The sequence below is a fragment of the Cnephaeus nilssonii genome (genome assembly GCF_951640355.1).
Source record: "Cnephaeus nilssonii genome assembly, chromosome: 20".
In the NCBI taxonomy this organism is placed as follows: domain Eukaryota; kingdom Metazoa; phylum Chordata; class Mammalia; order Chiroptera; family Vespertilionidae; genus Cnephaeus; species Cnephaeus nilssonii.
In genome coordinates, this window is record NC_137091.1 from 36,918,194 (window position 1) to 36,932,295 (window position 14,102).

The 14,102-nt window shown below is 50.0% G+C and overlaps 1 protein-coding gene across 1 annotated transcript in view; it reads left to right on the forward strand.

The window, feature by feature from the left end:
- The first annotated feature begins 5,540 nt into the window (after window positions 1-5,540).
- Window positions 5,541-14,102, forward strand: part of RYR1 (ryanodine receptor 1) — a 124,190-nt gene continuing 115,628 nt past the window's right edge. The window contains exons 1-3 of the mRNA XM_079800423.1: window positions 5,541-5,591; window positions 12,010-12,129; window positions 13,085-13,189. Coding sequence (XP_079656549.1) covers window positions 5,544-5,591; window positions 12,010-12,129; window positions 13,085-13,189 — 273 coding nt within the window. The 5' untranslated portion in view covers window positions 5,541-5,543. The remainder of the gene's footprint in view (window positions 5,592-12,009; window positions 12,130-13,084; window positions 13,190-14,102) is intronic.

Consider the following 14,102-nt stretch of genomic DNA (forward strand, 5'->3'; position numbering starts at 1 on the left):
ACATCAATCAGCTGCCTCTTGCACACCCCCTACTGGGGATGTGCCCGAAACTAAAGTACATGCCCTTGACCGGAATCGAACCTGGGACATTTGAGTCCGCAGGCCGACGCCCTATCCACTGATCCAAACTGGTTAGGGCTTGACATATTTTTAAATTGACATATAAATAAAGAGCACCAATCCTAAGTGTTTAGGTTGGTGAATTGTAACAATCACACCAATAAAAAAATAACATTCCCATCCTCTACCAGCCCCCGGAGCTCCTCCACAGGGCTACCTCCCAAACTTCAACCACCAGCCTGATTTCTAACAGAGTAGTTTTGCCCAGTTTTGAGCTATATATAAATGGAATGATTTATTGTGTTTGGCTTCTTTTGTCCAACATCATGTTTTTGTGATTCTTCCATGTAATTCTATTTGGTTAAAGTTTATTCCTTAATTTTAGCCAAATAATTTTTTATTGTGTGACTATTCTATAAGCGATCTATCGATTTTCCTGTGATGGGCATTTGAGTTCTCATTTTGGGGCTGTTGTGAATATTGCTGCTGTTAACATTCTTGCACCTGTCTTTTGATGAACATTAAAGTGTACAATTCTGTAGGGTACATACCCAGGACTAGAGTAAATGGGTCATAGTAATTAATATGCTTGTGCCAAACCCCTAGTGTGTTAGTTAATTCAACCAAAGCTCTCTTAGAAATGTATATATATATATATATATATATATATTAGAGGCCCGGTGCATGAAATTCATGTATGGGGGGGGTGGGGGGGTGGGTATGTGTCCCTCAGCCAGCCTGCACCCTCTCCAATCGGACATCCCTCTCACAATCCAGGACTGCTGGCTCCCAACCACTTTCCTGCCTGCCTACCTGATTGCCCCTAACCGCTTCTACCTGCCAGCCTGATCACCCCCTAACCACTCCCCTGCCAGCCTGATCGACGCCTAACTGCTCCTCTACCGGCCCGATTGCCCCTAACAGCCCTCCCCTGCCAGCCTGATCACCCCTAATTTCCCTCCCCTGCAGGCCTGGTCCCCCCCAACTGCCCTCCCCTTCAGGCCTGGTCCCTCCCAACTTCCCTCCCCTGCTGGCCATCTTGTGGTGGCCATCTTGTGTCCGCATGGGGGCAGTCATCTTTGACCACACGGGGGCAGTCATCTTGTGTCTTGGAGTGATGGTCAATTTGCATATTACCCTTTTATTAGATAGGATATATATATTTTTTAATATATTTTTTTATTGATTTCAGAGAGGAAGGGAGAGGGAGCGAGAGATGAAAACATCAATGATGAGAAAAAATAATTGATCAGCTGCCTTCTGCACACCCCTCATTGGGGATTGAGTCCGCAACCCAGGCATGTGCCCTTGACTAGAATCAAACCTGGGATCCTTCAGTCCACAGGCTGAGGCTCTATCCACTGAGCCAAACCGGCTAGGGCTAGAAGTATATTTTTGTTCCTTTCTTTTTTACACTAAATAAAGTGGGGTTTTTTTCACACCAGAACATTTAGACAAGTGCATAGCCCATTCTCTTTAGCTTTTCCATGACATAACAAAACATACAGTTTCAGACCCTCTTTCTGCATCTCTTCCTCTTCCTACTTCTTTTCCTCTCTCTCTTCCCCAGTCTCAAGCTTGTGCTCTCCATGAGGCGCTGTCTTTCAGCCCACCTCCTCAGCACCTGCACCTCCGGAGGTGACGTAATGCTCCTGGCTGAGCTGACTCAGCCTCAGGGAGGGTGGAAGGAGGAAAAGGCCCTGGCCCTGGTGTATTGACGTCTCCCTCAAGGCCCTCAGGGATGGTTAGAAAAGGACAGATTTCTGAAGCAAACCACAAAACTCATATGGCAGGAAAAGGATGCATTTGGTAACACTCAAATAAGGACCTTGTTTAATGAGGACACCGTGGGACAAATGTTAGATGCTACAGCAGGGAAAGCTATTTCCAATGTCTAAAATCAATGGGACGTTTTTGTTGTTGTTAATCCTCACTGAGGATATTTTTTTCATTGATTTTTAGAGAGAGTGGAAGGAAGGGAAGGGGGAAGGGAGGGAGGGAGGGAGGAGAGAAGGAGAGAGAGAAAGAGAAACATCTTTGCTCCACTTATTTATGCATTCATTGGTTGATTCTTGTAAGTGCCCTGACCAGGGATGGAACCCACAAACTTGGTGTATTGGAATGACGCTCTAACCCAGTGGTCGGCAAACTGCGGCTCGTGAGCCACATGCGGCTCTTTGGCCCCTTGGGTTTTTAGCAAAGGCCAGCTTAGGAGTATCCTAATTAAGTTAATAACAATGTACCTACTTATATAGTTTTAAAAATTTGGCTCTCAAAAGAAATTTCAATCATTGTACCGTTGATATTTGGCTCTGTTGACTAATGAGTTTGCCGACCACTGCTCTAACCAACTGAGCTACCCTGCCAGGGCTATCATGGGTGGGTCTTCAACACATAATGATGACTGAAAAAAAAGAGAATTATTAATATTTTATGATATAATGCAAAATGACAGAATAATTTTATATTATATATAAAATTCTAAAGAAAAACTTACTATTTAATATACATGTATATTATTTAATGTATAATATGTAAACATATAACTGTATTGTACTATATAATTACATAAGCCTAAATATATAATTATATAATTATCCATTATATAATTCAACAATATGGTACAAAGATATGCTATATATTACAATTGTATCACTATAACAATATTTAACTATGTTACTTCTAGCAATCTATGTAACACTAGATCCCAGTGCACGAATTCATGCACCAGTGGGGTCCCTCGGCCTGGCTTGCAGGATCTGGCCAAAACCAGCTCTCCCACATCCCCCAAGGGGTTCCGGATTACAAGAGGGTGCAGGCCAGGCCAAGGGACCTCACTGGAGCATGATCGGGCCGGGGAGGGACCATGGGAGGGCTCCAGGGCGTGTCCAGCCTGTCTTGCTCAGTCCTGATCGGACCCCAGCAGCAAGCTAACTTACCAGTCAGAGTACCCATTCATGGTAAGGAAGGGGCCATCTTTTTTTTTTTTTTTTCCTTTCTTTTCTTTTCTTTTTTTTTAAATTTAGTAAATCTTTATTGTTCAGATTATTACAGTTGTTCCCCTTTTTTCCCCCCATAGCACCCCTCCACCTGGTTCCCATCCCACCCTCTTCCCTTACCTCCCCCCTACTGTCCTCATCCATAGGTGTACGATTTTTGGAAGGGACCATCTTTCTCCCATTTCACAGAGAGCAAACTGAGACTGAACGGGGAGCCTGAGGGACCCCCAGGAGGCCCTCAAAAGCTGCCCCTGGTGGTCAGTGCATGTCATAACGAGCGGTTGAGCAGCCTTAACATATCATTAGCATATTATGCTTTGATTGGTTGAATGGATGACCGGACGACTGGACACTTAGCATATTAGGCTTTTATTATATAGGATTTTATGTATAGTTTTATTTAACTGTAAAATATTGTTTTATATAACTTAATAGATACCATTACATGTTAACTGTGATAATAATTTTAATAGATCCCTGTATCAGTCAGTTACCATGTTGGTTTCCTCATCAAAATTTCCCCATGTCCCCATTAGGTAGAAACTATTCTAAATTAACCCAATTGCCAGATGAGGAAACTGAGGCCCAGAGGCATGAAGTTGCCTGTCTGGCAGGAGGCCCAAGTAGGTGAAGCTTCTGTGTTGGGCCTCCAGGTCCCACAGCTGCATGTGTTTTTTGAGAAAATATGTTTTTATTAATTTTTTTAGAGAGAGAGAGGAAGGAAGAGGGAGAGAGAGAGAGAGGGAAACATTGATGAGAGAGAAACATCGATGGGCTGTCTCCTCCATGCTCCCTACTGGGGATGGAGCCCACAACCCCGGCATGTGCCCTGACTGGAAATCGAACCAGTGACCTCTTAGTACATGGGACAGTGCTCAACTCACTGAGCCACACAGGCCAGCACCACAGCTGCCTGTTTAGGAAAGTGTAGAGGCCCTCCACACCTGCTCCCAAGAAGCTGCTTACCCCTCTCAGGTCTCCTATTTACAAAGCCCAGAGTGCTCATCTGCATAAAGCAGTGGCCCAGCTAGTGGCCCTCAGCGCTCAGGTGACGCCTGCAGAGGGGGAGGGTTAGAACTCTGGGGCTGGGGCTGGGGCCTGGACATGGGGAAGTGGGTTTTTGTTATAATTGGAAGATTTTATGCAAATATTGAGACAATAAAGCAGAATGGTTAAGAATCCTGGCTTTGAATGGTTAAGAATCCTGGCTTTGAATGGTTAAGAATCCTGGCTTTGGCCCTAGCCAGTTTGGCTCAGTGGATAGAGCGCCGGCCTGTGGACTAAAGGGTCCCAGGTTCAATTCCATCAAGGACACATACCTTGGTTGCAGGCCCCATCCCTGGCCCTGGTCGGGGCACCATCTGTGGGACGCAACCAATTGATGTGTCTCTCTCACATCGATGTTTCTCTCTCTCTCTGTCTTTCCCCCTCACTTCCACTCTCTCTAAAAATCAATGGAAAAATATCCTCAGGTGAGGATTAAAATTTATATATATATAAATTCTGGTTTTGGGTTCAAATCCCAGACTCAGTCTCTGTGTGACCTGGGGCAAGTCACTCCACTTCTCTGTGCTCAACTTTCCTAATCTGTAAAATAGGCACCGTAAAAGTATGGCTTCACCATACTGTTGTGAGAACTACCTCATTTTATCCGTGTCCTTAAAGGTATACATGGTAAGGGCCACACATTTTTATTTCCTCCTCTAAACCATGTGAACAATAGCAGGATTGCTGTGAAAAGTAAAAGAGATGCGTAAAAAGATCTAAGCCCAGGGCCATGCACACAAAAGACCTCTGCTATGGCTATTGTTCCTGCCTCCTCAGTTTTTATAACAATGATGATGACGATGGTAATAATAATAGTAGCAGCACTTACATAATCTTTACATTGGTTCTGTTTTAAGTGCTGTAAATAAATGATCTCATTTAATCCTTGCAACAGCCCAGTGAGATAAGTACTATTAATGTCCTTCTTGCCAGCGGGGGGGAATCTCAGGCACGGAGAGGTGAAGTGACTTGTCCAAGATCACACGAGGGAGTCACAAGGATGCAGACTGTCTGGCCCAGAGTCCTGGCTTTTTTAATCACCAAGTATGCTGCGCCCTGAAGTCCGGAGACCTCGTGCGCATTCCGGCTCTGCTGAGCGGCCCCTAGCAGGGGCTCAGCCTCAGTTCGCTCTCAGTGCAATGGGAGAGAGATGGTCCCTTCCTGACCGTGACCGTGTAGAGAGAGCAGCTGCGGGCCTGTGGGCGGGGCGCCGGCGAGGGGGCGTGTCCCGAGTGGTCCCGGCCTAATGGGAGCCCGGGGGCGGGGACCTCCTCCCAGCTCCGCCGGCGCGCGGGTCCTCCTCGCAGTTCCATCGGCCTCGCGGGGTCCTCTGGTGTCCCCGGAGGTCTCCGGCCCAGCCCGCCCGCAGCCCGCCCGGCCCGAGTCTCCTTCTCCCGATCCCTAGACCCCAGCGTCGTCCCCTCGGGCCTCGACATCATGGGTGACGGAGGAGAGGGCGAGGATGAGGTCCAGTTTCTGCGCACGGTGCGTATCTCTCAGTTGGGGGGACTCTGGGCTGCTTCCCGGGTTCCTCTGCCTTCTCTGTCCTGACTGCTGGTGGTCTCTGAGACTCGAGGTCTCTTCCTCTGTCCCTCTGGGTGAGTGTCACTCGGTCTTTCTCAGGTTTTGTCTCTCTCCGGCCCCCCGACCTCCACCCCGTTTCAGCACAGAGAATTAGCCGACTTTGGGGAGGGGGGATCTTGGGCCGCCCTCTCTTAGGCCATTAGCGGCTTGTCTCGGAGAAGGGGGCCGCTGGGGAGCACCCTCTCTCATCACCCTGGAAGCAGCACTTGGGGAAGGTGGTTCTAATTCCTGAGCTTAATTTAGCCGCCCCAAACCTAGCCCTCATTCTCTTCTTGCTCCAGACTCTGACCTACTTAAATTCTGGAGAAGGGAGCTGGGGCGGCTGGAAACCTTAAGTCCTTTGCGCCCCCAGCCCTTGAGGGCCTCCTGGGGGGGGGGTCCCTCAGCTCCTGGGTCTTCTTCCCTTCCCACCTTGGTTTTGGGGAGGAGGGTGAAATGGAGGTTGATAACCTCTGGCCATGTCGTTCCCTGTCGGTCTCTTTGGGTTGTCTCTGTGTCTCTGTCTCCCTGTCTCTGTCTTTGTCTTTTGGTTTCAGACCCTCTGTGTCCCACTGGTCTCTCTAGCGCTGTCCCCACATCTCTGATCCCCTGCTGGGGGCAGGGATGGGAACTGGAACAACAGGTGTCTCTCCCAGAATAGCCGCTCTTTGGGGGCTGGGCAGGGAGATGATGGGGAGGGGGGGAGAGGAGCTGCTTATCTCCGAGTCCCACCTACCTTTCCCTCCCAGTGGCTCAGCTGGATGTGGGGTGTGAGTCTGGAAGGAGATGTTCTCTCTTTTGGGCCAGGTCTGCTGACCCAGCGCTAGCTCCTCCCCTCCCCCTCTGGGCCCTGGGAAATGCTGACACAGCATTCCGGCTGGGACCATGGCTCTAAGGTCTTGTTTCCTGGGAGGGAGGAACCGACAGCTGGGGCTGGCAGTGAAGGGTAGGGACAGCTGAGCATGCAGCCGGGGGAGGAGTCCTAGCTTCACCCTAGACTCTTGCCCCAGCTCCAGTCCCTTCCACTGGGTTGGGTTCTCCACTCCTCTTGGGCCCTAAAGAGACGGTGGCCAAGGCCACCAGCCCCTGAGCTACTCTATGTCAGGCCCGTCTGTGCCCAGGGCCTCAGCCTCTGAAGCATCTAATTATATCCTCGATGCCTGTCTTATGAGCTAGGGCCCTATCTTTATCTCTCTGGGAGATCTGAAGGAAACCAAGGTATGAGTGGAACAACTTGCCCAAGGTCAAGGCCAAGAAGAATCATCTCTAGATGCCCCTGGGGGCCCAGCACTCCTGCTTTCACAGGCTGGGTGCTTTTTCCTGAACTTCACTGATGTTGTGTGGTGGTTCTCTCTAACCTTTTATACCTCAGTTCACCAGTAAGAAATGTTTTCTATTGTAACCTGGTGCATGTACATACATACATACATTATTTAAAAACCAACTTTGTTGAGATATAATTGACATGCAATAATGGCACCCATTTTAGGTGTTAACAATTCAAGGAGTTTTGACAAACTGTACACAGTTATGTAATCAGGATCATAATTAAGACAGAACATTTCCTTTACCCCAAAAGGTTCTTTCTTGCTCTTTGCAGTAATCAACCTGTCCATTTACTTTATGTCACTAGAGATTCCATTAGTCATTCCAATGTTTCATATACAATTCATGCTCATTTGTCTTGCTTCTTTTGCTCAGTGTAATATTTTTGACATTCACCCATGTAGCATTTCAGAGAGGAAGGGATAGGGAGAGAGAGATAGATACATCATCGATGAGAGAGAATCATTGATTGGCTGCCTCTTGCACGCCCCCCCACCTCCACTGGGGATCGAGCCCGCAATCCTGGCATGTGCCCTGACCAGGATTCGAACCATGATCTCCTGATTCATAAGTTGATGCTCAACCACTGAGCCACACTGGCTGGGCAAAAGTTCTTTTTTTTTTTTCTTTCTTTTAATTTATTATTTTTTTTTTGTTAATCCTCACCTGAGGATATTTTTCCATTGATTTTTAGTGAGAGTGGAAGAGAGAGGGAAAGACAGAGAAAAACATCGATATGAGAAACACATGGGTTGGTTGCCTCCAGCATGAGCCCCGATGAGGGCCCAGCCTGCAACCAAAGTGAAGCCTGCAACCAAGGTATGTGCTCTTGACCTGACCGGAATCGAACCCAGGACCCTTTGGTCCACAGGCTGACACTCTATCCACTGAGCCAAACCAGCTAGGGCTCTTTTTGGTGCTGGGAGGTATTTCAATTGTGTGAATATAGCACAATTTGTTTATCAATTCACCTGCTGATGGCTGCCTCCGATTCATGTTATTATGGACAAATTAGGTGCATTAACACACACACACACACACACACACACACACACACACACACACACACTTATTTTTAACTGAAATTTCATAAACTGTAGGTAGCCCTTAGAGCATGATGGGCAAGTTGGTATTTTCTCTTCTTATTATTTCCCTTTTTAAGTATGGTGGCCATGGACCCCCAAACGAATTTCCTTTCCCTTAGATGTGTGGTGGCCTCTAGCCCACCTTCCCCCCAGCCCCCTTTCCCCGGGCTGGGCTTTCTCAAAGCATGGCCATGTCAGAACCTCCTGAGGGCGGTTAATGGCCCAGATTCCCTGCTCAGGCAGAGCCGATGAATCAGGCTCTTGGTGTTGGGTGGGGGGTGGGAAACTGGCACAGCAAGGAAGCTGCGTTTTAACCAAGCGCCTCTCTTCATTCTTTTTTGGTTTTGTTTTTTAAAATATATTTTTATTGATTTCAGAGAGGAAGGGAGAGGGAGAGGGAGATAGAAACATCAATGATGAGAGAAAGTCGTTGATTGGCTGCCTCTGGCACGTCCCCTACTGGGGATGAAGCCTGCAACTGAGGCCTGTGCCCAGACCAGGGAATCAAACCACGACCTCCTGGCCCCTCCCTTCATTCTGATGCAGGAGAAAGTTAGGGAGCCACTGGTGTAGCCATTCTCTGGTTCGAGTCCGGCTTTGCCATTTGCCTGCTTCCAAACTTTGGGCAGGTGACTTTTATTTTTCTCTCCAAGCTTTAATTTCCTAATCTGAAAAATGGGGACAAGGATCGATTCAGCAGCAAATATACTAAAATTAACAATGGGGCCTTTGGCTCAGTGGATAGAGTGTCGGCCCGCAGACGGAAGGGTCCCAGGTTTGATTCTGGTCAAGGGTGCATATCTTGGTTGTAGGCTCAATCGGGGTGCGTGTGGAAGGCAATCAATCAATGTGTCTCTCTCTGTCTATCCCCCCACCTTCCACTCTCTCTAAAAATCAATGGAAAAATATCCTGGGGTGAGGATTAACAACAACAAAAAACAACGAACAAACAAACACCCCCCCCCCACACACACACACACTGGGGACAAAAAAATCTGTACCGTAAGGGTCCCAGGGGTCTGTGCAGCTCTCTCTCTGAGCTCATCTCTCCCACTCTCCCTTTGTTCCTGCTGCCACCATCCTATGCCCCTGGCTCTTCCTCAACACCCTCGGCCCCCTCCAGCCACAGGCCTTTGAACATGGTGCCCCTTCCTCCCCCAGAGACCGTCAGGCCCGATTCCTTCTCATTCTTTGGATAAGGTTTATGGTTTGGGATAAAGTATTAGGCTCAGCTCAAATGTCACCTCCTTGGAGAGGCTGTCACTTCATCCCCTCACTGATGTCATCCCTACTCCAAAAGCCGCTCGCTTACATCACCCTGGGAATTCTTTCCATTACACTTATCACTGACATTTAAATTATGGACCTATTCACCTGCTTATTGTGTCTCCCCCAAAGGATGTCAGCCCCATGAGGGCGGGGTCTGTCTGCTTTAGTTGATGCCCTATTCAGGGGTCCTCAAACTTTTTTAAAAATATATATTTTATTGATTTTTTACAGAGAGGAAGAGAGAGGGATAGAGAGTTAGAAACATCGATGAGAGAGAAACATCCATCAGCTGCCTCTTGCACACTCCCTACTGGGGATGTGCCCGCAACCAAGGTACATACCCTTGACTGGAATCGAACCTGGGACCCTTGAGTCCGCAGGCCGACGCTCTATCCACTGAGCCAAACCAGTTTCAGCAAGGGGTCCTCAAACTTTTTAAACAGGGGGCCAGTTCACTGTCCCTCAGACCGTTGGAGGGCCGGACTATAGTTTAAAAAAAAACTATGAATAAATTCCTATGCACACTGCACATATCTTATTTTGAAGTAAAAAAAACAAATCGGCAAAAACACCCGCATGTGGCCCGCAGGCCGTAGTGTGAGGACGCCTGCTCTATATACTCGTACAGCTTCTAGATCAGGACCTGGCAACCACAGATGCTCAATAGGTGTCTGTCAAATGAACATAAAGCCCCGAGCATAAGGCCTAGCAGACAGCAGTACTTAATAACGCAAGCTCTATGATTCCCATGAATGCACAAGTGCCGGGATGTCGTGGTTCAGGATTACAGGACAGAAAAGCTGTGGAGCCTCCTTGCCAAGAGGCCCGCCCACCCCCCACCCCTCCTCTTGCGCTGGATAGACAGACTCAGGGCTGCCTGGGTGGGCCAAAGCCCGGGACTGGAACACGTTTGTGTGATACACTGGAAGGGTTGGAGCCTGTGCCACCTCAGGCAGGATGCCTGGGCTCCTTGAGTCCGTTTCCTCAGCTACAAGATGGAATAACCACGGCCTTCCTCGGCAGATAAGAGCTGAGGTCGCCATCACTTTTGACGGAGACCTCTATCAGTGAAAACACTGAGCACTCCCCATGGACACTGTACTAGTTATAAACGTAGACGTGGGCTGCTATAGTCATGTATGAAGAGGTGGTCTAGTGTTCTAAGAGTGTGACATACAGAGTTGGGATCAAGTACCAGCTATGCCATGTGACAGCTGTGTGACTTCAGGCAAGTTGCTTCACCTCTCTGGACCTCCGTTTCCAAAGGTTCACATAATAAGACTTAACTTTACAGGGTTGTTGTGAGGAATCCATGCGTTAACTTCTTGGAATGGGACCCACCACGTGAAAATGCGTCTATTTTACTTAAAATTTTGATTTTTAATCTTGAAATCATTTCAAACTTAGAGAAAAGTTGCAGGGTTAGTTCAAAGAGTTCCCATACGGCGTTCAGTCATTTTCCTTAAATGTGAAGATTTGGCATATCTGCTTCCCCCCTCTCTCTCTCCGTATTTTTTTCCTGAACTGTTGTAGCTGTTTTAGGGTAAGTTGTGAACAAGATACCCTTAACCCCTAAATACTGTAGTGCCTGTTTCCTAAAACACAAGGGCCGTCTCTTACAAATCACAGTACAGTCATCAAAATCAGGAAAATTAGTATTGCGATGATACCATTAGCTAATTCACAGTCCTTATTCAGCTTTGACCAGTTGCTGAAACACCATCTTTTGTGGCATTTCCCCTCCATCCAGGATCTAGTCCAGGCTTTGGCATCACACTCAGATGTCATTAGAAAGCACTCCTTAAAGTATAGCTTTAAAATATATATATTTATTGATTTCAGAGGGGAATGGAGAGGGAGAGAGAGAGAAATATCAATGATGAGAGAGAATCACTGATTGGCTGCCTCCTGCATGCCTCCTACTGGGGATTGAGCCTGAAACCCTTGACCAGAATTGAACCTGGGACCCTTCAGTCCGCAGGCCAATGCTCTACCCACTGAGCCAAACCGGCTAGGGCAATGGCTTTGTGTGTGTGTGTAATTTTTTTTTTTTCAGAGAGAGGAAGGGAGAGAGAGAAACACTGATGAGAGAAACATCTATCAGTTGCCTCTGGCATGCACCCAAATTGGGGATTAAACCCTCAACCTGGGTTCGTGCCCTGATGAGGAGTAGAACCCATCACCTTTTGGTGTACTGCACTATGCTCCAACCAACTGAGCCACGCCGGCCAGGGCGACGATTTTGTGTATTAAGACGATACACAAAAGAGAAATTAAAGGAGGCTGAGCTTAAAAGCCATTGAACCTGATGTGTTCAGACTTTCCACCCTCCAATGGCTCACCTTGAAGACCCCACCTGGGAGGCCTCTGGAGCCAGCTAGACTGAGGCTCAAACCCCAGCTCCTCCTCCTAGTGGTGTGGTCTTGGACAGGCCATGTCTCCTCTCTGAGCCTCCGTTTCCCATATTAAAATGGGATGACACCAGCTCCTATTTCATGGGGGTGTTAGAAGTATGTGGAGCGTTCAGTACGGGCAACCTACTTTATTGCAAGGTGGGGTATCTCTTTCATGGGGACAAGGGTGGGGTGAGTGGCATGGTCTGCAGTGCCTGTGGGGTGAGGGTGGGTGCCAGGGAGCCCTGAATCCCCATCCCTCCCCAGGACGACGAGGTGGTCCTACAGTGCAGTGCCACCGTGCTCAAGGAGCAGCTTAAGCTCTGCCTGGCAGCCGAGGGCTTTGGCAACCGCCTCTGCTTCCTGGAGCCTACCAGCAATGCCCAGGTCAGCACGGGAGCGAGGGCAGGGGCCAGGGGGAGAGGGGGTCTAAAGGGGCACAGAATCTGTGGCCCAAAGAAGGGTGGTCTGGAAGTCTGAAGAGGGGGTGCTGATGGGAGAGAAAACGGAGGGGGCTAAGAGGAAAAGGGGGCTGGGTTTGAGGAGGGAGGGACCAGGGTCTTAGGAGGCAGGTGTCTGAGGTGGCAGAGGGCCTTGGATCTGATGCGACAGGGCCTGGAGGGTCAGGAGGATGCTAGCAGGGAACTGAGGTGGGGGTGGGGGTTGAGGCTGAGACGTGGAGGGTGCCTGGGGTCTGAGGGTGAGGTGGACTCTGGTCGGAGAGAGGAGGTGACCAGGGGGATGGGGTGAGGGCTGGGAAAGGGAGGGGACCTAGCATCTGATGGGGGAAAGGGCCAGGGCCTGCAGGGGGCAGAGAGCCTTGGGTCCAAGCAGGAGGGTGTCTAGGAGTGGAGGTAACAGGTGGGAGACTGCGGGGGTGGCTACGGGTGCCCTCCTGCGATTTGGAAGCAGTGTTCACAGTGTCCATGCAGGAGGCAGGAGCTGGGCTGCACGGGGAGGGCAGGAGGCGGGGCTCCCTCTGGGGTTGGAGAGATCTGAGTTACCTGCAGGGGAAGCGGAGGAGCCCTGGAGATGGGCGGATGCAGCGTGTCTGAGGATGGAGGCGTCTTCTGAGATTAGGTGGGGTGTGGGGTGCCTGAGCAGGAGGGTAGCGTGGAAGCTTCTGTGGGGTTCAGATGGGGTTCAGATGTTTGAGGGAGGAGGCACAGCAGAGGTGTTTTCGGTGACATTGGTGAGGACTCGGGGTGTCTGAAGCAGGAGGCAGAGGGCAGGGCTTCTTGGAGGGTTGGGGTCGAGTCTGGGCGTCCGTATTTAGAGGGGCGAGGGGTACGCCGGATCTTTGGGCCTGCAGGCCCTCTGCTCACATCTCACCCCCCTCCAGAATGTGCCCCCCGATCTGGCCATCTGCTGCTTTGTCCTGGAGCAGTCGCTGTCCGTCCGGGCCCTGCAGGAGATGCTGGCCAACACTGTGGAGGCCGGCGTGGAGGTGAGGCTCCCCCGAGCCGATGGGGGACCAGGATGGGTGGGAGGACGTGGGCTTCGTTTACCATCTGCTCTTCTTCCTCTCTCTGACCCACCCCACAGGCCCTCAATTTGGATAAGTGGGTAGGTCTGGCCCTGGGTGTCACCTGTCCTTCCCCCCTCTTCTGAGCCCGGTCTGCCTCTTGGGCCCACATCCTGCATATGAGGCTGGGGTTACGGACCCCAGAACAGGCCGGGAAAGAAGGAAGGAAAGAAGGAAGGAAGGGGATGGGGGCTTCTGAACCCCCTGTTCCCACCGCCTGCTACTTCCTCCTCTTTCCCGTCCTTTCCCTGACCCTGATCCCGGCTCTTCTCCGCATGGGACCTCTTCCCTCCCCTCTCTTATCCCAAGTGTGGGTCCCCTCCGGTCCAGGAGTGGGTCCGCCATGTGATCATGTGGCCCCATCACATGGCCCCCTCAGAGCATGGGCATGAAAGAGCTGGGATGGAAGGCCTGGTGCCATCGAATGACGGGGTGTCACCCCTCAAGAGGGGTGGAGTCTCCTTGTGGCAGTACAGGGCAGGTCTCTGCGGTGATGTCCAAATCTTTAACAACTGGCAGGACTGTACCAGTGCTCACCAGCTGCCGCCAGCCATGATGCGACAGGCTAGAGTAGAAGGAGCTGAGGTCCATGGGACATGAGATGCTGGGGCTTCCTGGAGTGTCCTCGGTACCCAGAGGAGGGGTCCAGCCTCCCTGAGTGACTCTTGGCCTAGTTAACAAGGTGAAGGAGTCAGGGAGGACAGAGGGGGCTTTGGGGAATATGAAACACTCCATCCACAGGCTTCTCAGAGGCAGAGCCCCCACTTTCATGGGTAGGGAAACTGAGTCAAAGAATCTGCTACTGGTCTGAGCGGAGGCTTCCTTGCATCCAGGT